Source organism: Tamandua tetradactyla, chromosome 14 (assembly GCF_023851605.1).
Source record: "Tamandua tetradactyla isolate mTamTet1 chromosome 14, mTamTet1.pri, whole genome shotgun sequence".
Classification (NCBI taxonomy): domain Eukaryota; kingdom Metazoa; phylum Chordata; class Mammalia; order Pilosa; family Myrmecophagidae; genus Tamandua; species Tamandua tetradactyla.
In genome coordinates, this window is record NC_135340.1 from 85,635,941 (window position 1) to 85,659,996 (window position 24,056).

Genomic DNA, 24,056 nt, shown 5'->3' on the forward strand with positions numbered 1-24,056 from the left:
CTGAACTTTGCTGGTGCTTCACCCTGAAAACCACAGCCTCGACTTATTCCCCACTGGGTGGTGGGGTTTGGGGGGCTCTCCTACAAGGAGCCCTCATGCCTTCTTTCATTTCCTCCCCTCCCCCAGCCATGCAGGCCGTGTTCCCAGAGCACCCAGCTCTTACCCAGCCATGCAGGCCGTGCTCCCGGAGCACCCAGCTCTTACCCAGCCATGCAGGCCCTCCTCCTGGAGCACCCAGCTCTTATCCAGCCATGCAGGCCCTCCTCCTGGAGCACCCTGCTCTTATCCAGCCATGCAGGCCCTCCTCCTGGAGCATCCTGCTCTTACCCAGCCATGCAGGCCCTCCTCCTGGAGCACCCTGCTCTTACCCAGCCATGCAGGCCCTCCTCCTGGAGCACCCAGCTCTTATCCAGCCATGCAGGCCCTTCTCCTGGAGCACCCAGCTCTTATCCAGCCATGCAGGCCCTCCTCCCGGAGCACCCAGCTCTTACCCAGCCATGCAGGCCGTGCTCCCGGAGCACTCAGCTCTTATCCAGCCATGCAGGCCCTCCTCCTGGAGCACTCTGCTCTTACCCAGCCATGCAGGCCCTCCTCCTGGAGCACCTTGCTCTGATCCAGCCATGCAGGCCCTCCTCCCGAGAGCTCCCTGCTCTTATCCAGCCCGGCTCCTGACCCAAGCTCCCGCCAGCCTGCTTCCTGCTTCACAAGCAGGTCTTCTGCTCCCAGACCTTCAGTAGCACCCACTGCCCATGGGGGACGGCCAAACACTTCCTGCAATCTAGAGTCTCTTCATCCTCTCCACCCAGGTGCTGGGTGAGGGGGTGGGTGTTACTTTCTCTCCCCACCCTTTCCCATAGCAGCATGATGACAAAGAGGCTGGAAATCCGAAAACTTTAGGTTAAAGGACAGTGGCATTGGCCAAGATGTGGTGGGAGAATGGGGGAGGGGGCAGGAGTGGGAGGCACCCCCCCTGGAGAATGCAGCGTGGGCTGCCAGCCCTGGGGATAGCTGGCGAATTAGGTCATTGGAACGTCATTTATGGGTCAAAAATTAATATACAGAAAAGGTACCCCAGGCCTCTCTCATCCTTCTCTGGTGCTCCCCCTTTTCACTTCCATTTCTCTTTTCTTCCTGTACCCCCCAATGTCCACCCTGTGCCTCCCCGGCCTCCACCTTGGCCTTGGCTCGGAAGAAAGGGTAGCTGACATTGCAGACTTTCTTGTGGAGTCGCTTCTCCTCGTTCACGCACTCGATGCTGCCGTCCGAGTCATCCTGCGGGTGGGTGGAAGGCATTGGTCATGGACGGCACTCTGGCAGGGCCCGAGACCCGGTCTGGAGACCCTACCCCCACTCTGATGTTAAGCCTGGAGACAGATTCTGGCTTCTGGGAGGACAGAGGTACCGAGGCTCGGGGTGGCTGCTCGCAGTGTGGAAAGCACAGGGGCAGGGCACAGAGCAGCCCTGGGGGACATACTCAGTGACCGAGGGGTTGTGGAGAGAATGGGCAGGTGCTCATGTACATGCTGTGTCAGTCCTGCTTTATATCAACCCCAAGTGCAGGACTTATCATCCTGTTTACAGGTGGGGATACTGAGGCCCAGAGATGTACAAGCTCAGACTGCTGGAAAGTGGCGTGGAGCTGGGATCTGAATGCAAACTCCAAAGCCTGTGGTTTCTCCACTTATCCAGTCTCTTGGATTTTTGATTGACTGCACATCTTTCCATCAGAAGGACTGGAAAGGATCCTTTGGGCTAGTGTGCTGGTTTGAAAGGATGTAAGTTCCCTAGAAAAGCCATGTTTTAATCCTAACCCCATTTTGTAAAGGTAGCCATTTCTTCTAATCCTTATTCAGCATTGTATGTTTGAAACTGTAATTAGATCATCTTCCTGGAAATGTGATGTAATTGAGAGTGGTTGTTTAGCTGGATTAGGTGACAACATGTCTCCACCCATTTGGGTGGGTCTTGATCAGTTTCTGGAGTCCTATAAAAGAGAAAACATTTTGGAGAATAAGAGATTCAGAGAGAGCAGAGCAGAACGACATAGCCACGAGAAGCAGAGTCCACCAGCCAGCATCCTTTGGAGATGAATAAGAAAAACAGTTCCTGGGGAGCTTCATGAAAGAGGAAGCCAGGAGAAGAAGCTAGCAGATGATGCCATGTTCACCATGTGCCCTTCCAGATGAGAGAGAAGCCCTGACTGTGTTCACCCTGTGCCTTCTCATTTGAGAGAGAAACGCTGAACTTCATTGGCCTTCTTGAATCAAGGTATCTTTCCCTGGATGCCTTAGTTTGGACATTTCTATAGACTTGTTTAATTGGGACATTTTCTCAGCCTTAGAACTGTAAACTAGCAACTTATTAGATTCCCCCTTTTAAAAGCCATTCTGTTTCTGGTATATTGCATTCTGGCAGCTACCAAACTAGAACAGCTAGGAAGTGAGGTTTTTGGGGTCTTGCATGACTTTGTAACCCAGAAACACAGAGAACAGACTTACCTTGTCCTGGGGGTCTGTGGAAGGGTTTATTAAGGCCCTTGTCCCAAATCCCCCATGATAGTTGCCACCATTAGCTGCCTGGGAGCAGGGAATGGGGCTCCCAGAGTCTCCCAGCACAGCCCCACTCTATGATTGCTATGCGTGGGGCCCTGGGCTAGGGTGCTCCAAGTTCCAGTCCTGCTTTGGAACCAACATGCTGTGTGATCCTGGGAAAGCCTTTCTCCTTCTCTGGGCCTCATTTTAAGGTCCCCTGTTCTTCTGGGACTAAGGCTGGGGGGTGTGGACATGAGGGGAGAAGTGGCAGGTGGCAAAGCAGGGAAGGCCCTCGAACATCACAATAAGGAATCTGGAATTTATTGTGGAAGCAACTGGGAATCATCAGAAGTTTTAAAGCAGGGAGTAAATGCCAATTCTTGTTAGAAGGACCTTTCTGAGAAAACCTAGAGGCAGAAGGTGGTGTCTGTGGCCCTGACTGGGGCCAAGAAGACAAAATGATACCCCCCCATCCCACAGAGTTCTCAGATGCTCGGATAGTGGTGGTTCTCCGCCCTGGCTACAGGTTGGGATCACTTGGGAAGCTTCCAAACAGACTGAGGCCATCAGCCCCCAGACCAAATCAATAAGAACCTCCAGGGGAGACGTCTGGGCCAAGGCTTCAGCTCCCCGTGATTGAAACCTGCAGCCAGGTCCTGCCCTGGCCATTGGTTTCCTGCCTTCCCCCATCCTTCCCCTCCGCAGCCGGGGCAGGTAGCTGAGATCTCACCTTCTGGATCAAGCTGGCAAACTGCAGGTTCGCTGACTGTGAAATGTTCAGGACCGTGCTGTAGGCGTTTTCACCCCTGTTCTCCAGCGAGGCCTCCACCGCCACCCGGCGCCGCGTGCTCTCTATGATGAAAACGGTGGTGTCGAAGGACAGCGTGTAGGCGGAGCAGTCCTGCGCCGGCCGCCCCTGCACCCGCTCGCAGTACTCCCTGCGGGAGAGGCGCCACCAGGGGTTAGGCAGACGCGGTGGTGCAGGGCCCGGGGGGTCAGCGTAGACAGAGGGGTCTGGGGCAGCCATCTGGCTCCTGCCCGGGGGAGAAGCTACCTGGACAGGACAGGGAACACCGATAGACCTGGGAAGAGCTGAGCCTGCAAGGCCACGTCCTCCACCACGGGCCCCTGGTCTCCCCAGCACAGAGCTCGTGCCCTCCCCGGAGCCCACCCCTCACTGATCACCTCCCACTCATCATGTCTCCCTTTAGGAAGCACAGAGCTGAATGTGGGGACATTAGCCTAGATGGTTGGGATATTTGCTTCGTCATCATTCTACAAGGTTTGGATGTGCTATTTCTAGCTATTGTACATGGAATGGGATTTACGTCTTCTCCCATAGAGTGGGATTCAAGGTGAGCACAGACGGATTTGGAAATGTGTTATATAAATTCAAGACGCGACATTGTTCATTGTTTCCCTCGTGCGTGAGTGGGTTTCTCCCCAGGGGATGTGGTCAATCTGCTCAGTCTCTGCTTAGCTTTGGGTCCAGAAGTTCGGCCAACGGCCCTCAGAGGTCCGCTAGTCTGGGCGCTCCGAGGACCAGCAGGCCGCACTCGGGGCTCCCCTCACCACTCGTGAGGAACAGCCCCGGCCTAGAGAGCGCGGGGCCAAGGAAGGGGGTGGCATGAGGACCGGGCCTGGAAGGGGCGGGGAGAGGGCGGGGCCTGGAAGGGGCGGGGAGAGGGCGGGGCCTGGAGGGGCGGAGCGTGGGCGGGGCCGGGAAGGGGCGGAGTGTGGGTGGGGCCGGGAAGGGGCGGAGAGAGGGAGGGGCCTAGGGGGGTCGGAGAGAGGGCAGGGCCGGGAAGGAGCCAACTCACATAGCTGTGGGCAGGTCACTCCGGGCGTCCAGGACGAGGTCGGGGACACAGTGCTCATCCTCATTGCATCCGTTCCAGAAAGGCACCTGGGCCAGGAAGAGTCAGGGGTAGGGTCCCACCCCCGAGAGTTGGGACCCTTCTTGAACCCCCAGCACGCCGCCTTCTCTCTCTACCTCAGTAGAAGGGGCTTTGTCGTATCTGCCCTTCCCTAGACACATGCTGCTTTTTCTCATGCTTTTGCATAGATATTCCCTTCCTTAAAGCAAGGCTCAAAACCCAGCTCCTCCTGGGTCCCTTTCAGTTCTTGACTGAGCTGTTAGCACAGAACACCCCACTTTTCCAGCAGAGCAATTCCAGGCGGCGGTCGGTGGTCACCTGCTGCGGTGCAGAGGCAAGGTCTTTGGTACTAGGGGAATAGGACGATGAGGATTCAGCTCCTTCCCTCAGCTGATGGGAAAGATAGATGTGCAAACAAAGATTACAGTGTGAATGGTGCAAAAAGTAGGAATATGTACGAGGAACAAAGAGGCGCAGGGAGGAAATGGTTATTTTGGATTCTAGGTGATCAGAGACGGCTTCAGAGGTCATCTGAAGGGTGACTGAGTCAGCGGGATGGACCAGGGGGATGGGGGCACCAGGAGGAAGGAGGAACTTGTGCAAAGGTGCAGAGGCGTGAAGCGGCACAAGGAGTTCAGTGTTGTTGTAGGAAGAGACACAAAGCGTGGAAGAGATGGAGAGGTGGGCAGGGGCCCTTGCAGGGCCTTGCGATCATGGGGAGGGGCAGTGGCATCACCAAATGCTTTCAGCAGGGGAGTGTCCTGCCAGAAACTGCGTGTCGAAAGTTCCCTCTGGCTGCCTGAGAGGATGGAGCGCAAGGGGCGAGGCTAGTGGCAGGGACACAGGCTGCCGCTGTCACAGCCACGTGGGCAATGGTGACGGTGTGGAGGGGAGAACAGATTGGGGACCTCACAATCAGGGCTGAGGGAAAAAGGGGGGCAGGACGTTGACTGAGTTCCATTTTTAGGTGTCTGGAAGGATGGTACTGCCATTCACTTATGGAGGGGTTAAACTGAGGAGCCCACTTTGGGGCATGTGGAGGTGGAGGTGAGAGGGGCGCTCAGCAGGCAGCTGGGGATGGTCTGGAGCTGCGGGGCAGCTTCTGTTCCTACCAAGAACACAGCCAGAACCCAGGAGTGGGGAATCGCGTGTTACAAAGGCTACGCAGATCTCAAATCCGTTAAGTTTTCCCAAAGTCTCCACGGGGAGAGCTCTGAGTGCTCACTTCAGTCCACGCCCTCTTATTGAACGTGTTTCCATCAAGCACGCCACTCGGCAACTCCATCTCACAGCAGATTTGCACCTAGAGGCAGGCACAATGCAACAACAGCCAGAAGGGCAGCTGACAGCAGTGAAGACAGCCAGGCCATGTAACGTGGGGTGAAGTGGGGTGCTTCAGTGAAGGACGGGGTTCAAGTCACGTACGTGGCCCCTGTGGGCCCCGCTGCGTCTGGCACTAATGATCAATCTGACGAGCTCAAGACTCCAATAAAACCCTCCTCCAGCAGAGTGGTTGAGAAGTTTGAGAACGAGATAAGAACCTTCAGAAAAATTTCTACCCAGTTGATTAAGAGGAATAATTGCATCTGTTATGCTCAATTATATGGGATGGCTCATTCGCCAAGAGGCCAGACATTACGGTATTAGAACCAGTGCTGGGCGTTCAGTAGACGCTAAATGAGAATTTGCAGAATGAATGATGGGAAGAATGTTTCTAATTTGCTGAGGGCTAGAAATCCTGATTAGCAAGCTTTTTAGAAATGTAGCTGCTATTCACTATCCCCGATAATATGCCCCCAGCTTATCTTTTTCAATGTTATTTCTCACTTTTTCTTTACATGTACCTTTCCTTTGCTTCCCACTGACATGCCTTGGTTACACTCTCTCCTGGGATAAAAGCCCATCTTCTGCATGTCCCAGTCCTGTGTATCCTTAAGGTCCAGCCAAAAGCCACTTCCTCCAGGAAGCCCCCCATGCCCTCTCCCATCTGGCTGCTTGGTTACACTTCCTCTAAGCTTAGGCAGCCTCCTCCCCAGTGACTGTTATCACCACCCTGCATTGATATCATCGATGTCAGAGCTGCACTCCCTGTGAGCTCCTGGAGAGCAGCGATTACCCTTCATAGTAATCTGGGCTTTAAAATACTCGTACAGCAAATACCACACACTCATTTGCTCTAGTGGCTTTGTAATTATCGTGACAGGAAAAATACTCATAACTTAGTGTGGTTTGAAAGGATGTATGTCCCCTAGAAAAGCCATGTTTTAACCTAAATCCCATTCCGTAAAGGCAGAATAATCCCTATTCAATACTGTATGTTTGAATCTGTAATTAGGTCATCTCCCTGCAGATGTAACCCAATCAAGAGTGATTGTTAAACTGGATTGGGGGAAATGTGTCTCCACCCATTTGGGTGGGTCTTGATTAACTTCTGGAGTCCTATAAAAGAGGGAACATTTTGGAGAATGAGAGAGATTCAGAGAGAGCAGAGAATGCTGCAGCACCATGAAGCAGAGTCCACTAGCCAGCGACCTTTGGAGATGAAGAAGGAAAACGCCTCCTGGGGAGCTTCATGAAATAGGAAGCCGGGAGAAATAGCTAGCAGATGACGCCATATTCGCCATGTGCCCTTCCAAATGAAAGAGAAGCCCTGACTGTGTTTGCCATGTGCCTTCTCACTTGAGAGAGAAACCCTGAACTTCATCGGCTTTCCTGAATCAAGGTATCTTTCCCTGGATGCCTTAGTTTGGACATTTCTATAGACTTGTTTAATTGGGACATTTTCTCAGCCTTAGAACTGTACACTAGCAACTTATTAAATTCCCCTTTTTAAAAGCCATTCGTTTTCGGTATATAGCATTCCGGCAGCTAGCAAACTGGAACACTTAGTGTGCCCGTTTTCTCCTTCTCCTAGTTCATTGCCAAAGATTCCAGCTTTTCAACCTACTTTCTTCCCCTCGCTTGAACTGCATTTTAAGACACCCTCCCTTAGGCTTTTGTGACCCAGAATCAGGAGTGAAAGGGGAAGATGTAAAGGACAAGGGCTGGGTGGGGGCGTTGGGAGGTGTGGGCAGAGGGGTGTCCAGGGAGCTTGGGGGCTGGTGGGTGTGAATAAGAGAAGAGAGGGGATTTTAAGAAGCCTTGCTGCCTACTCTACAGTCCCTTCATGGTACTGGAGAAATACAAGAACTTGAATTCCTCTGAAATTGTTTTCCGCCTCAGCTTGATAGTGTTCACAGAGACACTTTCAGAGAATGGAACTCATGGGTCACGGTTTCAAGAATATTGGGGTATATTGTGAAGTTGTTTCCTAAATTCACTTAAGAATTTCATTTAGGAAACAACTTCACAGTATATCCCAATATTTTATAAATTTTGTCTGCTTTCCCAGCACAGCTCAGACTCAACTGATGACTATCTGACATTTTCTTTGAATGGGATTTATATGGAGTTGCACATGCAAGGAGTGGCTGAGCTGTAGATACCAGAACATTCTATAGCTCTAGAGCCAGAGATTAGAAAATGGGGTGAGGAGCGGGGCCACAGCCTAAGATGAGGCTAAAAAAGTCTCTTATTTTTGGAATACTTAGTGGGCTGGGGAATTGTCTATCAGTTAGTCATTCAACAAACAGACAACCTAGCTCTAGGCCTGGCCCAGATGCTAAGTGCTTGAATTGCCCTCTCTGGCCTCCAGTATCCTCATCGGTAAATGAGGGAGATGGGCGATTGAGAACCTTCTGGTTCTATGTATTTCTTCAGCATCCACGCAGTGCTCACCCTGTGCTGGGAATGTGGGGAACCTCAAACAGAGGTTCACACCTGGTACAGCTCTAAGGGAAACTGTTCTGCTAACTTCCAGCATGATGCACAAGGGGAGGAGGGAAAGTGCCATGTTGTGGGTTTTCTGGGGACAGGGTGTAGCAGGGGAGGAGCTCTCTGAACTCTTCACACTCCAGGTGTAGAGTCTGGGGAGGAGGCAGGGCAGAGACCCACTGTGTGCCCGAGTTGTGTGCCCCACATGCCAGGTTGTACCGAGACTCTGAGGGTGGTGGGCCAGCTCTCATCCAACATGGGGCCGTGGGCGGGGTCCTCCAGGCAATACTCCACCGAGAAGGTCACAGGCTTTACGTAGTCAGCGGTATCCTGTCGGGGAGGAGATGAGGGCAGGAGTGAGGCGGGGATATCAGTTTCTGGCAGGATCCCTCATGCTGGGATAGAACTTCCACCTCCCTGAGCGGCAGCTGCCTTCCTGGCTCTAAGCACACGTTGGGGTTAGAGGAGCTATCATCCACGGGTAGATGGAGGTTCCTGGGGGGCCCATAACTGAAAAGAGTGCACCACATGGAAAGGGCCCCCTGGCTCAGCTTATGCCAGTCTAGCTGCTTGGATCCTTCACCGAACTCTTGAGCATCCTTCAAGGCCCAGTCCCCATAACCCCAAGGCTGCAGCCTCCACAAAGTCAGGCAGCACCGACCACCCACCTGTTCCTCCAGGCAGCCCCACACTCTGTTCACACCCATTATTACCACTTCTCACATGGCATTCGAACCATCTGATTGTGCATCAGTCTTTCTTTCCAAGCTAGGAATGGGCCAGAAGCCTCTTAGCACAGACCCAGCCCAAGCTTAATAAATATGTTGAATTGGTGAATGGATAAACATGTGGATGAAGTAGGGGTGCTTCAGGCAGGTCCTATGTATTAGATGGTAAATGGAAGGGGTGCTCAGAGTTGCCTGAACAATCTTCTCCATGGAATCTAACAGTTCCTGACATAAGTGGCTTCTTTGTATATGAAGAAGGCTCTCAAACTGTAGGCTACACCAGAATCACCTGGCGGGTTTAATTAAAATACTGATGGCTGGGTTCCTCTCCTAGAGTTTTTGATTCAGTAGGTCTGGGGTGGGGGACCCCACAATGTGCCCTTCTAACAAGCTCCCAGGTGGGGCTCATGTTGCCGGGTTGGGCACCACACTCTGAGAACCACTAAAGGAAACCATTGCCCAGACGTATCAGAGGGGACGAATACACAAGCAGACGTCAGGACTTCTCATATCTGCTCACTTTAATAGCCCTTTGGCCACTGAACAGATGGACCGGACATGTTCCGAGTGCCCCCTCTGCTTGTGTCTCAGGGGCTGGAGCTGTGGCCTGGGCATTTGGTGTTTCTGGATGGCGGCAAACTTCTTGCCCTCTGTCTTTGCTGAAAATAGGGCAGCAGGCCACAAACTTGCTAGTGACACTACTGATCCCCCCTTCTGTCTGGCTGACCTCTCTCTGTGCCCTTCCAGACATCGCTCCCTGATTGACCCCATTTCTCTCTTTTGATCTCACTGAACTCACAACCCTCCTAGAATTTCATCCCTTTCTAAAGAAACTGCAGGCATCTGAGATCTGAGGTGGTAGGTAGTGTGTCCTTTTTTCCTGGGATGTGGGGTGGGGATGCGGAGTGGCCAAGGTCCAGGGCCCTGCCCCCCGCTGGTCTCCTGCAGTCCAGTGGGTGCTCAGAACCAGACTGGCACCAACTGGGCTCCCTTCTCTCCATGGCAGGCATGTCTGCCAGCTCTGTGTCCGCTTCCCATAGGAGCTGGGCCCCCGCCGGCCGGGGCTGCTGGGGTGTCAGGCTCACCAGGACGTGGAAGCTGATCCGCTCACAGTGCTCCTGGCCAGAGGAGAGCAGGACAGGCCTGTGGGTGTATCGGTCCCCGCCCTCATCCAGGTGGGCCCGGGGCATGTAGCGCCTCTCATCCATGGTGGCATTGTACCTGATGCCTGGAGGGGCGGAGAGAACAAGGAAGCCATGGAGGTAGAGCTGCATTCCCACTCAAGACACTCTTTTAAAATAGCCTCTAGGAAGTCTTCCTCCTCCAGGGAGCATGCTGGATAGCTGGGAACGAACTGCTGCTCTCCCCAAACAGAGTGGGTGAGAAACTCCCATGCAGAGAGCAAGCCATGGAAGGAAGAAGGGGGAAAGGAAGGAACTGGAGAGCAGAGGGAGGTAGAAGGAGGAGAAGCAAAGATGGGACTGAGAGGGAAGGGAAAAGGGAGAGAGAAATGGAAGGGACAGTGAATAAGGCAGAAAAGAAGGAGACAGGATAGGGCCCAGTGTAAGCCTCTGGCTGGAGTCGACACACCCCTGCCTCTCTGCCTTCATTTCCCTGGCCCCACCTTTGGCTCTGGGATTCCTGCCTGACCAGGGTCATAGCCTCTGGAGCTCACAGCTCCTACCCGCACTGAAGAGGGGCTGGCTGGGCCCTTCCCTCCGGGTCCTCTAACCTAAGACTTTGTGCTGGGGTTTACGGCCTGCAGCGTCCTTTTTTTCAATGAGGATGACCTTTGGCTAATCCTGGGAAAGGCTCAACATCTTCTCCTGTATCCCAGCCAGCCCTCTAAGGGCTTCAGGCTCTGTATCTTTTTCCCTTCATAGATGGACATGGAAAGGGAAGGGCATGGGCCTGCCTGTGCCTTTATCTTTCCCCCGGACCTCTTCTCTTCATCAGCTGATCAGACCTCCTCCTGGGCCAATTCAGGGTCAGCCCAACTGGGTCATGGGCCCTGCAGATCCTGCAGCTGTCCTTTCCTGGGGTGGCCTGCACTTGGGGGGAGCCTGCCCTGCTCAGACACATGCCCACTCACGAGCAGTGACCACTGCCATCGGAACCTTCAGCTGCCTGACCCCCTGGTTCCCAGCTCCCTGCCTGCCGCACTCCTGGGCCGGAACGCTCCTCTGGGTCCCGGCTGACCCCTTAGCTTCCGCGCCCCACTCTGCGTCACTGCTCTCAGTCCCCCGTTCCGATCCAAACTCTGCACCTCGACAGACTATTTGCTCGTTCCCCTGCCTCTGCCTCCTGGCCACCCTCGCTCACTGCCATCCACCCCCAGGCATGACATCCTCTCTTTGCCTTTTGGAAGTAGAGCATCGAATGGGCATCTGCCTGTCATCACAGGAGGCTCCAGGAATGACCTGGGTTTACAGCCCATTTAGCTCATTTCAACAAAAGCCCAGGTTTTGAAATGGAGCGATTGCAAAGTCAGTGGGAGGGGCAGCGGGGCGGCTGGGGGGCAGGGGAAGGGGAAGGGCCCGGTTTACCGACAGTGGCCGTTTGGAAATGGGGTGCCAGGAAGACAGGCATGAAGCAGAGGAAGGCAGCCAGGCAGGTGGCGTCTCTGCCGCTGCGTTTGCAGTCCCTGTGGAAAATGTTGATCTTAGGTGGCTCAAAGTGGAGGCTGGCATTGATCTGAACCACGGGGCGAGCCCTGGAGAGAGAGAGAGAGAGAGAGAGAGAGAGATTGAGAGAGGGTGAGTTGGGGTGGGGCAGGGGCCCAAGGCTGCTTTGCTGTGACGAAGGGGGAGAGGTGGAGAACCTGGTTGGGGAGTGGGGAGCAGAATCTGCAAAACCACCTGTGCAAGGTGAAGTGGGGTGGGTGCAGAGAGGATGTAGTCTCCAGATGCCAAAGAGTTGGGCAAAAGCGTGCACAGGTGGATGTGGGGTTGGGAGCCTCATTTTCCCCTAAGGCGGTCACTCAGCATCTCCCTAGGGACTGTATTTGCCGCAGACTATGTTGGATTCCTCTTGTCTCCTTGGTCACCTTTACATCAGTGGCTGTACATTAGAATAATCTGGAGAGCTTTGAAAAATCCTGATGCCCAAGCTGCACCCCAAGCCAATTAAAGCAGTGTCCGGAGATAGGAGCAGGATTTCGGGCATCAATATTTTCAAAAGCAGTGCTTCTCAAACTTTAATATTTTTTTCAAATGCCCTGGGGCCATGTTAAAATGAAGATTCTGATCCAATAGGTCAGCAGAGATTTTGCATTTCTAATGAGGCTTTAGGAACTGTCCATGGATTACATTTTGAAGAGTAAGGCTTCCAAGAGCTCCAGGGGATTCCAATGTGCAGCCAAGGTAGAGAACTTGTTACTGTTTCACAGCTTCCCCATCCAGGTGGGTAAGGAAATTAAAATTTACTCCTATATTGGTCTAAGTCCAGCATAATTAGGGAAAGAAACTTAGTGCCTTTCCAAACTGTGTATTCATATAAAAAGATACGTGTTGTGTGATTTTGATGATTCAGAGTGTTAACATGATTATCTGTGCTAACACTGTTCTTAGATTCGAGGGCGAATGGTACCTCCTCTGTGCCATGGGGGGAAAAGGGTGGATTTGAATCCTGGCTCTCTCGGTTCCTCACTGGTCCTTGTGTAGGTCAGACAACCAACCCGAGGAGGAATTGTGAAAATCAGAATCAAAGGAGGTGATGAGTGAGGGCCCTTTGAAAGTGTAGAGTGCTGCGCAGACATAAGAGGCTACAGCAGTGGTTCTCAAACTTGCTGCCCATTGGAGCTACTTGGGGAGTTTTAGACAATTACTGGTGCCCAGGCATGCCCCTGGAGATTCTGCTTTAATTGGTCCTTAATTTAATCGTGATAAAGTTTTGGCAACGAAAGTTTTAAAAACTTCCCAGGTGATTTTAATGGGCAGTCATGTTTGAAAACCATGGAGCTTTGTAACTGAGAGTCAAGGATTAGCAAACGATTATGATTCCTGAATCATTACATAGATGCTTTTCTTACTTTCTTGTATTCTGTAAAATAACCAAAAGGAAAGGCTTGAAGTTACTGATCTGTAACTCAGCTGCCTTGATTTTTGATGATGATTGTGTAACTATATAACCCTTCTCCTATGATTGTAAAAACCTCGTGACTGGCCCCACTTATAACCCCTTTATCCTCTTTTACAACTTTAGAGTCTTATGATCACAAAGACAGCCCTTAATGCTTATTAATGAAGGAACTTGAGTCATCCCAGAACTAACTCTCCCCAATTCCTGAACTATCTTACTAGACAAAACTAGCATATAATCAATCTGTGCATGCTCAATAATTAGATCATCTCTAGCTTTCTCATCTTGAGCCACTATGCTCATTACCCTAAAGCTTGCCATCTTTTGAAACTATAAAACTATTAGAATTACTGCAGTTCAAGGAGACAGATATTTAGGCTGATAGGCCATCTGATCTCCTGCTTCACACCCAGCAACACGCTTTTTCTCTTTTTGAAACGGTGTCTCAGGAATTGGTCATTTAAATGCCTCAGTTAGAGAAACCCACCCCTCGACCCCACCTCCTTGCCTTTGATAGGTATCAGTTCGACCAGGGGGCTCTGGCTCACAGTTTCATCCCTGTTTAGGGGTCTTAAGATCTAGACCTCAAAAGCTGGAGCTTGATCAAATCCTTTCAGAAGACTGATTATTTTGCATGATGTGTGAGCGTATCTCATCTCCTGTAAAGGACTTAGTTTATGTGTCACCCCCCAAACCTGCTAGGGCCATGTCTATCCCCTCTGGGTTCTGGTCACCCAACTTGGTGTAACTATGGATCCAATATTGCAAAAATCTTTACCTTGGCTTTAAAGCCCCAGCTTTACCTAAGCACCCTCAGTTGTGAGACAGACCATGTCATTGCACTGGTGGAGCTGGACTGCAGAGACCCTGGCTTCCCCAGTAATGCCTAGAGGGGGCAGGGGATACCACTTGGAAGTGTGGGGAAGCTAGTGCTTTGGCCATGGAAAATGGAGGATAAAGGAGCCCTCCCTTCTGCCCCCTCCCTACAATGCACTGTTGCAAGAAGCAGAGATGTTGTAGCACTTCTCTGGAGACATCCTGAGGTATTGAGCAAGTAGCTGCATTTACGGAGAAGCTGTGCCTAACCCAGGAAGGAACTCCTGTGTATCTGTTCTTTCCTGCTTCAGTGCCCTTTTTCTCTTAATTGCTTCTCAATCCCCAAAGTATTAACACTGAACTTTTTGCCTCTGGCTCTTTCTTCTAGGGAACCCATTCCCAGACCCTTCCCCAAATGAATTGTAATATTCTTGAGAACCGGGACCATATCCTCTCTTTCCTTATTCCCCCTGTGAAGTCTTGTTACATCTCTGTTTAATGTCTTTTGAAAGTTGTATGAAAAATGTGATTGCATTTGTGTAAAATGATATATAAGGGAAAAAGGATTGAAAGGAAATATACCAAAATGCTAACAGAGCTCATGTTAAGGTGAGGGGACTCTGAACAGGTTTTTTCTTTATTTTACAAATTTACTTTCCGTTTTTATATTTATGACAACAACCAACATTTATGAAGAAGAGATCAAGTTAATTTTTTGGCTAAAAAAAAAAAAACCTAGCCAATATGTGGTAAGATATGTGGACTCTTTCAGAAAGCAGTTTGTATCACAGGCATGTTTTATTTTTATTTTTTAGCTTTAGGCTGTTGCTAAAAGGAGACCCTAAGTGCAGATGTATGTGAAATATTTGATGGGGTGCTGCAGAAATGAGGCCCTGAAAAAAGGAAATAAGAGGTCAGAGGGGGTGGGTGGAAAGAAATTTTCTGTATTGTATAAACATTCTTTCACACCAGGGGAGAAGGCAAATCCTCCCAGCTGGTAAGAATACGCTCGGTCTGTCCCTCTAATTGGCTTGAGAAGCTGAAGTAGAAGAAATCCAAGACTTTTACGACAAATTCTAAGAGGGCCTTTTTGACACCAGGTTGGTCTAAAATCCTAGCATTCCATTGAGAAAAAGGACTTGGACTCCAAGATAACCTATCGTGATTCTATAAAAAGGAAACTGCAATTACAGTGAGTTAAGGGCAGGGTGAGTTTTGCTGATGATGGTCAAAGGCAAGGAACAAAGAGCTGAAGCCTAGCACTTCAGCCCTGCACCCTCAGGAGAGCCCAAGCCTCAAGTAAAGTTGGGAGACCAACCACAAGATCACGGCGTTGCCAAACGCTCCCACCGCTAGGTCGACAAGCCCATCCTCATTGAGGTCCAGTTGCCCGTGGATACTGCAGCCAAAATACTGAAGGCCGGAGGCCAGCTCCGAGGCGGCAATTCTCTGCAGGGGGATGGAGAGGAAAAGCTGACTATGTGGACTGCCAGGATGGGGCCGGGCAGGGCAGGGCAGTGAGACCCTAAGAGGAGGATACAACTGGGAGCCATGGAGAGAGAAGGTTGAAACGATCCAGGAGCTTCCTTAGTGTAAAACTACCTCCTCTCCTGGTCTGTACAACACCTGCAATTGCTACCGTTCTTTTGGATTACAATAGTGCCTCAAAACGGTTCCCCACACAGGGTACACATACGCTAGTTGGCAGGGTTAATACAGGAGCCCGTCTAAGCTCTGCATTTTTATTAGACTTTCTTAGTGATAAACTATGTAGTAAAAATTAATAACTCGGAGGGGATGGGGCTTGGGCCAGTTTTGAGGTGAGCAAGCTTGAAGGGAAAGGTTATAGCATAAAGCATTTCCAGAGAAGAACAAGCCCAAATACTTGTTCACTTGCAGCCAATTGTGTGACTGCAAGGGGGGTGAGGGCAGAGAATGAGATGGGACTCTAGGCTTTTTTGGGGGGTGGTGGGGAAGGAGATAAAGGCAAGCAAGGAGGGGGTGACCAAAGGGGTGACGGGAGGTCCTGAAGACAAAATACACCCATCGCACTTGCGGCAAGTACAGCTAGGATATATCTAAATCCCTTTCTGTGCGAGGTCACCAAAAAAAACGCCCCAAATTATATGAGCAGCTGGAGCTGCTGGCACTTTCGGTCGTCGGCGCCCGCCATTTCGCAGGCGGCCTCCATTCCCCAGGGCCAGCACTACCTGCTTCGGCTTCTTTAAGATGCTGCTTCGGAAGCCGTGGAAGATGTAGACGACCCCTCCGTGGTTGTCATCCAGAGGCGCTCCCACCACAACGTCATTGTAGGAATCCTGGTTGAGGTCTCGCACCGAAACGATGGAGGACCCGAACCTGGCATTGTGGTAACTGTGGGAATCCTTCAGCGTCCCGTTGTAAACGAAGCGGCCCTGCAGCACCGGCGCGGGGACAGGCGCGGGGTCCTGGGTGGGGGCTCTCGGGGTCGGCGGTGGCCCCGCCCCAGCCCACTATTTCCAGACGCACCCCCCGCCCCCCACCACGGCCGGGGCCAGCAGGGGGCACGGGCCTCTCGTAGCCACCCAGCTTCCCTCGTGGTCGCCCAGGGGAGGGCAGGGGCCGGCCGCCCGCGGTACCTGTCTCAGGTGGTAGACGTACACCTTGCCCCGCTCGCGGCCCTCGCTGAAGTACATGGGCGCGCCCACCAGCAGGACGTCCGTGCCGCCGTCGCCGTCCACGTCCACCGAGCTGATCTCGCTGCCGTAGTAAGAGCCTATCTGCCGCGCAGGGAGGGCAGGCGCGTGGGGCCCCCCATCCAGCCTGGCCCCTCGCCCCGGCCCTGCCACCCCCCGGCTCCGCATCCCCAGCCCTGCCACCCCCCGGCCCTGCCACCCCCCGGCGCTGACCCCCCGGGCCCTGCCCCCCGGCGCTGCCCCCCCTCCCCGTCCCCCGGCCCTGCCCCCCGACCCCCCTCTCCCGGCCCCCAGCCTGGAGCGACAGCACATCCCGCGGCCCCGAGGCTCGGGCGGGCAAACCCTGCCGTGCCCTGCCTGCCTCTCCCTGGAGTGCACCGCCCGTTGTCAGACCGCCCTTCCACCCGTCCTTCTTTTCTCCTTCAGTTATTCGCCTCCCTCCTCTTTTTCCCCATGATTTATTTTTATCCATGGTCATTAATTCTGCTTACAAATGTGATATATTATAATGGTGAAATATGAGGACTCTACCAAAAACATATGAAGAGGAATCTCCCAGCATCTAACCATAACTGCCTTTAACATTTTGGTGTATTCTCTCCTAGGCTTTTTCTCTATGGTGTGTTGCCTTTTTCTATGTCTGTGTGTGTGTGTGTGTGTATTTATTTATTTACATTTAGATGAGTTCTTTCCCTACCAGTTGGGATCATACTATATATGCACTTTGGGTACTGATTTTTTACTAAAACAGGGTATGATGAGTATTTCTCCATGACGTAGTATATTTTTTCTACAAATGATCATTGTTAATTCCATAATGCTGCAATTTATGCATGTACCATAATGTATTTGATTTGTTGGGACTTTAGCATGTTTTCAACTTTTAATGCCCCAAATGAGTCCGACGTCAGCATTTCTGATCGCGGCCCGCGATGATTTCTTTGCAGTGTTTGAAGCACCCACTTCATTGAGGTCACCACCCACCCAAACCATCAAAACCCAACCCGCCAAACCCGCAGGTCCTCCCGTCTCCACCCTGCGCCTCTCCCTCCTGCAATCTACCAGCAGGTCCTGTCTGCTATGTCCCAATATGTCTGGAATCCGCCTACTTCCCTCCTCCACTGCATCTTCTCTAGGCGAGGGACCTTCCAAAGGCCCCTCCTGCCTCCAGGCTGGACGCTCAATCCATCCCCAAGGGGCTGCCGGAGTGAGCCTAACGGCCGACCGTACTGTTCTCTGGCTCTCAGGATAAAGTCCAAACTCTTCAGCATGACCCTGCTGGACCCGTCCCTCCCCTCCCTCGCCTCTGTCTCACCTCTCTCTGTGCCCCTGCTGCAATCCAGCCATGCCGAAATATTTCTCATCTCCAGAAACTCCACACCCTGGCTGGGTTCTGCACTTCCCACTGCACTTGCTTTTCTCCCACCTGGACTCCCCTCTTCTTCTCTCTCTAACCACCCTTCAGGTCTCAGCTGTTAGGATCGTCCCTGGCTGTCCCATTCCACTCCAAGTCATCCCTGCGGCCAGCACCTGCTCCTTCCATGGGGAGCCTCAGGGGTGTGGGGACAGCGTCAGGTATGTTCCCTTCCAAGCCCGAGCTCCATGCCTGGCACATAGGAGGTACTTAATAAATGCTTATTGAACCACTGGGCTGCTTTAGGAAAAGGATCAGACCCCACGTGAGATGCTTTGCAGCCTCGGGTTAGCTCGTGTGATCCTCACCCTACCTTAGGAGAGATCATCTTCCTTATTTTACAGGGGAAGGAACTGAGGTCCAGGGGTTCTGAGTCACTTGTCCAAGGTCAGAGAGCTGGTCCTGGCTAACCTGGGTAGGAACTTGGGTCTGTCTCATACCAGAGTTCAGGACTGTCCCTCCCCAGCCATCTCCGGGCTTGGTTACTTTCAGAAGAAATCTATTCTCAAGCATTAAATGCTTTTAACTCAGAAGAAAGATAAAAATATAGGTGAGAAAAGGGAGATAATGAATATGAGAGAGAGATGTGCCTATGTAAAGTAACAGGAGACAGACACAGAGGGCAAGTAAGGGAAGAGGGAAGGAGAGACTTGTCTAAATATGTGGCCTCAGCTATGTGGGTCACGGTGATTTGGAATTCACTTCATTTAGCTGCCTTCAGCACTGTGGTTTCTCTTCAGGATGTTGGAGGTGGAACCGGGCAGGAAAAATGTCATAAATTCATCAGCACATTCCCTGCAGCTCTCAAGGTCTAGCCTTCCATTCCCGGAAAAGAGTTGGCCTTAGGAGGGGTGTGGGCGGGTGGGAGCGAGGCTGGAAGAGAGAGTTGTGCCAGTACCCTTGAGACAGGATGAGGAATGGGGGATCATGGCCCCCTGTGGCTAGAGGGATTTAAGTTAGAGCTGTGGACAGGCTTGTCCTCATGATGATAGGCCAAAGGCAGAAGAAAACGCAGAGGAGGGGGCTGTTCCCAGGCTCAGGAGAAGTGGGGTGGAAGGTAAGGGTCTGGTTGGGGCTCAGCTAGGCCCAAGTGCTTTGGGTGCCAAAGCCAGGAGGAGCTGAGGCTTGGTTTAGGGGTCAGGACGTGGTGGCTTAATGCAAGAAAGTCCTGTCAAGAGGCCTGGATTCTCAACTTGACCCAGCCATGAATCTTCCATTTAATCTTAGAAAAGGTATGTTGCTTCTCAGGGCCTCAGCTTGGGTCAGAACCCTGTTTCCTGACCTTTTCACCACCCGAGACTCTTATCATTGCTTTCCGGTTTGCATCCATAACTTTGGTGGCTTGGACCTATATACCCTGGAAAAACCATTTTCCTAAACTTAATCCATTCCTGTGGGAGTGAACCCTTGTAACTAGGACCCTCTGATGAGGTTACTTCAGTTAATGTGTGGCCCAGTTTAGTTAGGATGGGTCTTAATTCTATAACTGAAGGACCTATAAAGGAAGGGCACAGAGAGAGAGAGGAAGCCAGAGGGAGTAGCCGAAGGTGAAAGTCAAGGAACGAGAGAAGAGAGAAGCCAGGAGAGACCGTCACATACAGTGTCTTGTGACACAGGAGTCAATGACCGTGAGTCACTGGCAGCCGGCCCCAGAATGCCACAATGTCTTCTGGGAGAAAGCATCACCTTGATGACACTTTGATTTTGGAATTCTCTTAGCCTCAAAGGTGTGAACCCATACATTTCCATTGTTCCAGGCAACCCATTGCGTGGTATTTGCTTTAGCAATGCTGAAACTAAAACAATGACCACGCTAACACGGGATTCCTAGCCACACAGTCTGCTTGCCAACCATCCCCCAGTTGGAACCTGGCACTGGTAACGTTTCAACTCTGCAATGTTACCATTCCAGGAGGAGGAAAGAAGTTGGCATTTGGTGAACCCCTGGGGCCTTGCTGTGGGTGGATGCATGACTCCTGCCAGGCTTCCGGCAGCATGAAGTTGGCTCAAGGAGCACCTCTTCAGGATGCCCAGGCTAGGGAGTCGAAGTCTAGATGGTCCCTCTAGCCCTGCACTCTAGAATGTGGCCAGAGAGAAACTGGTGATCAGGCACATCGGTCTGCACCGAAGAGGTGGCTGGAGGAGCGAATGCACCAGGGACCAGAGGTCTGTGAAGTGGAGGCAAGACATCCCCCTAGGGTCTCCTGCTGTAGCAGGGACCTGGCTTTCTAAAAAGAGGATGGCCCAGGCTCCAAGGCTGCTTCAGGGCAGTAAATGACCACACCTGCAGCCACCTTTGGTCTTTGATCTTGGTGTGAATGAGGTAGATGGTCAGCAAGGATTTTTCTGGGTCTGGGGACAGTCCTGTTCAGAAGGAAGAGACCACTCCAGACTCTGGTGAACCCCCAGTCTCTGCCTGGGTTGGCTGTCTTTACCGTGTCGGCTGTCTTCCCCGCCTCTCCCCATGCCACCCCCCCCTTACCTGCTCTCCCCGCAGGGCCTGGTGGATGGTGAGGCTCCGGTTGTTGTGCATGGTGAACAGGATGACCTTGCCCGTGTGGTTGAACCTGGGTGCTCCAGCTACGTACACCTGCCCGTGCCTGGAGGCTACCACCGAAGTGACTGTGTACCCTGCCACGGGAGGAAACAGGCTGGTCTCGGGTGCCACGTCCTCGGCTGACCTTGCCGGGGCCGGGGTGCTTGGCTCAGCTGTGTTGGAGTCGGCCAGTGGTGGAAATAGGGTTTGGGAAGGCTGAGCAGATGTAATAATGCAGAGCTGTAATTCCCAGGGACAGCTGGGGAGGTTAGGAAGAGGCAGGGCTCAGGAGAGGGATTCCAGGGTGGGAGAATCCCACTCACTCCACCCTCTGCTGGGAGGAATAAAGGAAGCCAGGTGAGGCCCCTGGAAGACCTGGCTGATCAAGGAATGTCCACCCCCACCCCCTACCCCCACCTCACAAGCGTATGGTGAGGGGCAGGGGAAGTGGGGGAGAGGGAGATGGGAAAACTCTATCCACACTTCATTTTATATTGGACAGACTTTGGTTTTGGTTGCCACCAGTCTCTTCTCTTGAAGATCAACTAGGGTCCTCCGTATTGCTATAACCAAGCCATAGGGCTTGCTGACAAGTGGAGTGTTGGCTGAAAAAGTGTAAGGAACTGCTCCACTCTGGGTACTTCACAGGGGTCTTAGGGGATTCCTGTATCCCAAAGTTTTGCAGACTCAAAGGAGGGAGATCCCCAGGTCCCTCTCAGCCTTACACGTACGTACACCATGAAAAACAGGAAATGAATGAAAACCTAGTGGGCTCTTTTGGAGAGTCTGCCCATCCACAGTCTCAGGATTGCTTTGCTGGGTTGCTTTGAAATTTGAGTGCCCCACAGCTCCCACCCTGGACCCAGGGGGTGGATGTGTGGCATCTTCAGGCAGCGCCTCTGAGAGTGGGGCTCCCAGCAGGTGTATTCAGCCCACAGTATCCGAGAGTTCCACTCTCTGCCAGATGATAACCAGATCTCGGAAAATGGATCCCAGGTTTGAGATGAGTGGGAGGCTTTGTTGGCAGTTTCTGGGCTGTTTCTGGGGAATGGATGTCTCCTTCTGCTGCCTGTGCATGTGTGTGTGTGTGTGTGTGTGCGCGCATGCATGTGTGTATGCATAAGTACGTACATGTGTGTGAAGTTGTGTGCACGCATACATGAGTGCAGTGTGCATGCAGAAATGCATGTGTATGTGTGTGCATGTGTACTCGTGTGCAGGGGTGTGTGTGCACGTGTGTGTGTGCATACATGTGCATGTGTAAGGTAACACTGTCACTCAGTTTCCATTGGTTGCTACCTGAGGGGCTGCAACGTGTCCAGATGAGCTGCTCCAGTGGCCAGGAGTGGGTGGTGCAGTCGGGTGGGCTACTCTGGCTCCAGACACAATGTGTCAGACTTTCAGAGGCATATCCTGGGAAATGGGGCTTTATATGTCACTAGGACCGGAACTTAGGGGGTGGTGAACATGGCAGTGTGTTTAGCTCAAATGTAAATGTAAGGGGTGGTGGGAGTTTGTTAACCTTGCGGAGTGAGTAAAGAATTCTTCTATGGACAGTGTTCTCAATTGGCTTCAGGTCTTTGGGCATCCTCAGAAGGAGGGACAGGGATGGTGAGGTGGGCGTAGGGGCCGAGCATCCTGGGTCAGGTGTGGGCAAGCTCTCAGAGCAGCTTCGAGAGCTTCCTGCTTCCTAGCTGTCTGCAGGCGGTGGCTTCAGTTCCCACATGGCTCTCTGGCCAGCAGGCGAGGCCATTCTGAAAGCTGGGTCAGCATCCCTGAAGGCCTGGTGAGAGGGCGGGGCACAGCTGGGGCCAGAAGTCCACACCGCTTCCTCAGGGTGGAGGCTGAAAGCCAGGCCTCCCAGTGTCTCCCTTGGGACATCCCAGTGTCTCCCTTGGGAGGAACCTTTTAGCTGCCCCAGTGTTAACTCAGACACTGCCCTGGCTGGATGACTCTGGAGGAAGGAGGAGAGAAGGCACTCTCTTAGAACTCCCACTCAAGGCAGTGACCGTGGTGGGGGCACGACAGCTTGCTTCAGCGAGGGTCCTTAAACCTGGCTCTACCCCGCCAGGTCCTTCTGGGAGAAGAAGGAGGAGATTGGCTCTAACAGACCAGGGGTGGCTATTCAAATGCTGCTGTTTCACTTTGATACTTTCAAGAACTCCCTACTGCCAGCATGAGAAAGCCAGAACCCCTTAACCTGGCCCTGGGGGCCTTCTACTGCAGTCTCTCTAATCTGCTCTCCTCTTCCTATTCCTCACTCCTCCCCTCTCCTCCAGCGACACCCCATGCCTCTCCCCTTTGCTTGGAGCTTCTAACCACCTTGGAGACCTGGTGTAGGCTCTAGCTCCTGCATAAGAAGAGCGTCGGCCCATGGAGCACAACCACCCACATGGTCTCTCCCACTCGCTTGGAATTAGCCACATGGACACCAGGGCCATTGTCCTCTAAGCATCATGGCACCTGGGCCTCATGCCCCTGGCTTGGTTTCCTTCCATTTGACAGAGTGCCGAGCTCACGGGAGAAGCACAATGCATAATAATTAGTTCTGGTTAAAGGGGGTGTTATACTTCGTTCTTCTGACATCTTTCCTAGCATCTGAGCATTTGCCAAGGTTAAGAATCTAACGGCTCCCTCCTTTATTTGTACTTCTATTTGAGCTCTTAACTCATTCGTGTTATAATTTTCTGTGCCCATGTCACGCTCCCCCACTGGTGGGGAAGCAGGTTGAGGGCAGGACTCTAATAACTTCAATTACAGGTGCTGTTTGCAGAGCCCAGGTTTAATACAGATGGAATTGAATTGAATTCAAAGCCTGGGACTGTGACACTGTAGGGAAATGTCTAGGGATTTACACTTCTGGAGTTTCCAGGGTGGTCCTGAAAACCGTCTTAGTCCTGTTAGCAGCTGAGGGTCCCGGGCTTGGGGATGGAAAATAGGTTAAGTCCAGCGTGGGCAGCCTCACAGGCAGGCTGTGTGGCTGCAGAGCTAACGGACGAGGGTAGGGATGGGAGGGAGCATTCAAGAGAGGACGGACATGGGGCTAGAACCCCTGCCGTCTCTGGAGGGCCCAAGCCCATGGAGGAGTGAGGTCTGAGGAGGGGTTAATGATGAGTAACTTGGTAGTAGTCGATGGAAAACTTGGTCCAGAAATTCAGAAAGATCCAAAGACGGTGGAAGCCCTGGACACGTGCCCCTTGCTGGCTCAGCCGTTTTAGAAAGGAACGCGCCATAGCGGATGGGATTTAGCCGTGCCTGGCCAGCTCTGCAGAGCCAGTGGGTCAGCGTAACAATCACAGCAATGAATTGTACTTTTCTTTACATGTCCATTTCCAAAGTGCTTAATAAGAAGCGACTTCTGCTTTGATTGTGACCATTAATAAATAAAAATGAGCCTGAGTTTCTCCTCGGCTTGCCTGATGCCTTGGGGAGGCAGGCTCAGAAAGCATTTTGCATGCTAAAACCCTAGTCAGGGCAGAAAGCTTTAAAGATGCAGCCACAGCTGACCTAGAGTCTGGAAGCATCCACGGAGTCGCATTTAAAGTGTGGGCAAATAGCTTGTCACTTATGCTAGTATTTATGGAGA

The 24,056-nt window shown here is 52.2% G+C and overlaps 1 protein-coding gene across 4 annotated transcripts in view; it reads right to left on the bottom strand.

Moving 5' to 3' along the window:
• ITGA11 (integrin subunit alpha 11) overlaps positions 1–24,056 on the bottom strand; it is a 121,378-nt gene that overhangs the window by 11,971 nt on the left and 85,351 nt on the right. For all 4 annotated transcript variants that reach the window (XR_013162453.1, XR_013162452.1, XM_077128340.1 and 1 more), the window contains exons 12-21: positions 20,417–20,565; positions 16,464–16,604; positions 16,056–16,259; positions 15,164–15,294; positions 11,496–11,662; positions 10,035–10,177; positions 8,441–8,551; positions 4,352–4,437; positions 3,262–3,469; positions 1,174–1,272 (exon numbers count right to left, since the gene is read on the bottom strand). Coding sequence is in view for 2 of the 4 variants with exons in the window: in XM_077128340.1 (XP_076984455.1) it covers positions 1,174–1,272; positions 3,262–3,469; positions 4,352–4,437; positions 8,441–8,551; positions 10,035–10,177; positions 11,496–11,662; positions 15,164–15,294; positions 16,056–16,259; positions 16,464–16,604; positions 20,417–20,565 (1,439 nt within the window). In the remaining 2 variants the exon portion in view is untranslated. The remainder of the gene's footprint in view (positions 1–1,173; positions 1,273–3,261; positions 3,470–4,351; positions 4,438–8,440; positions 8,552–10,034; positions 10,178–11,495; positions 11,663–15,163; positions 15,295–16,055; positions 16,260–16,463; positions 16,605–20,416; positions 20,566–24,056) is intronic.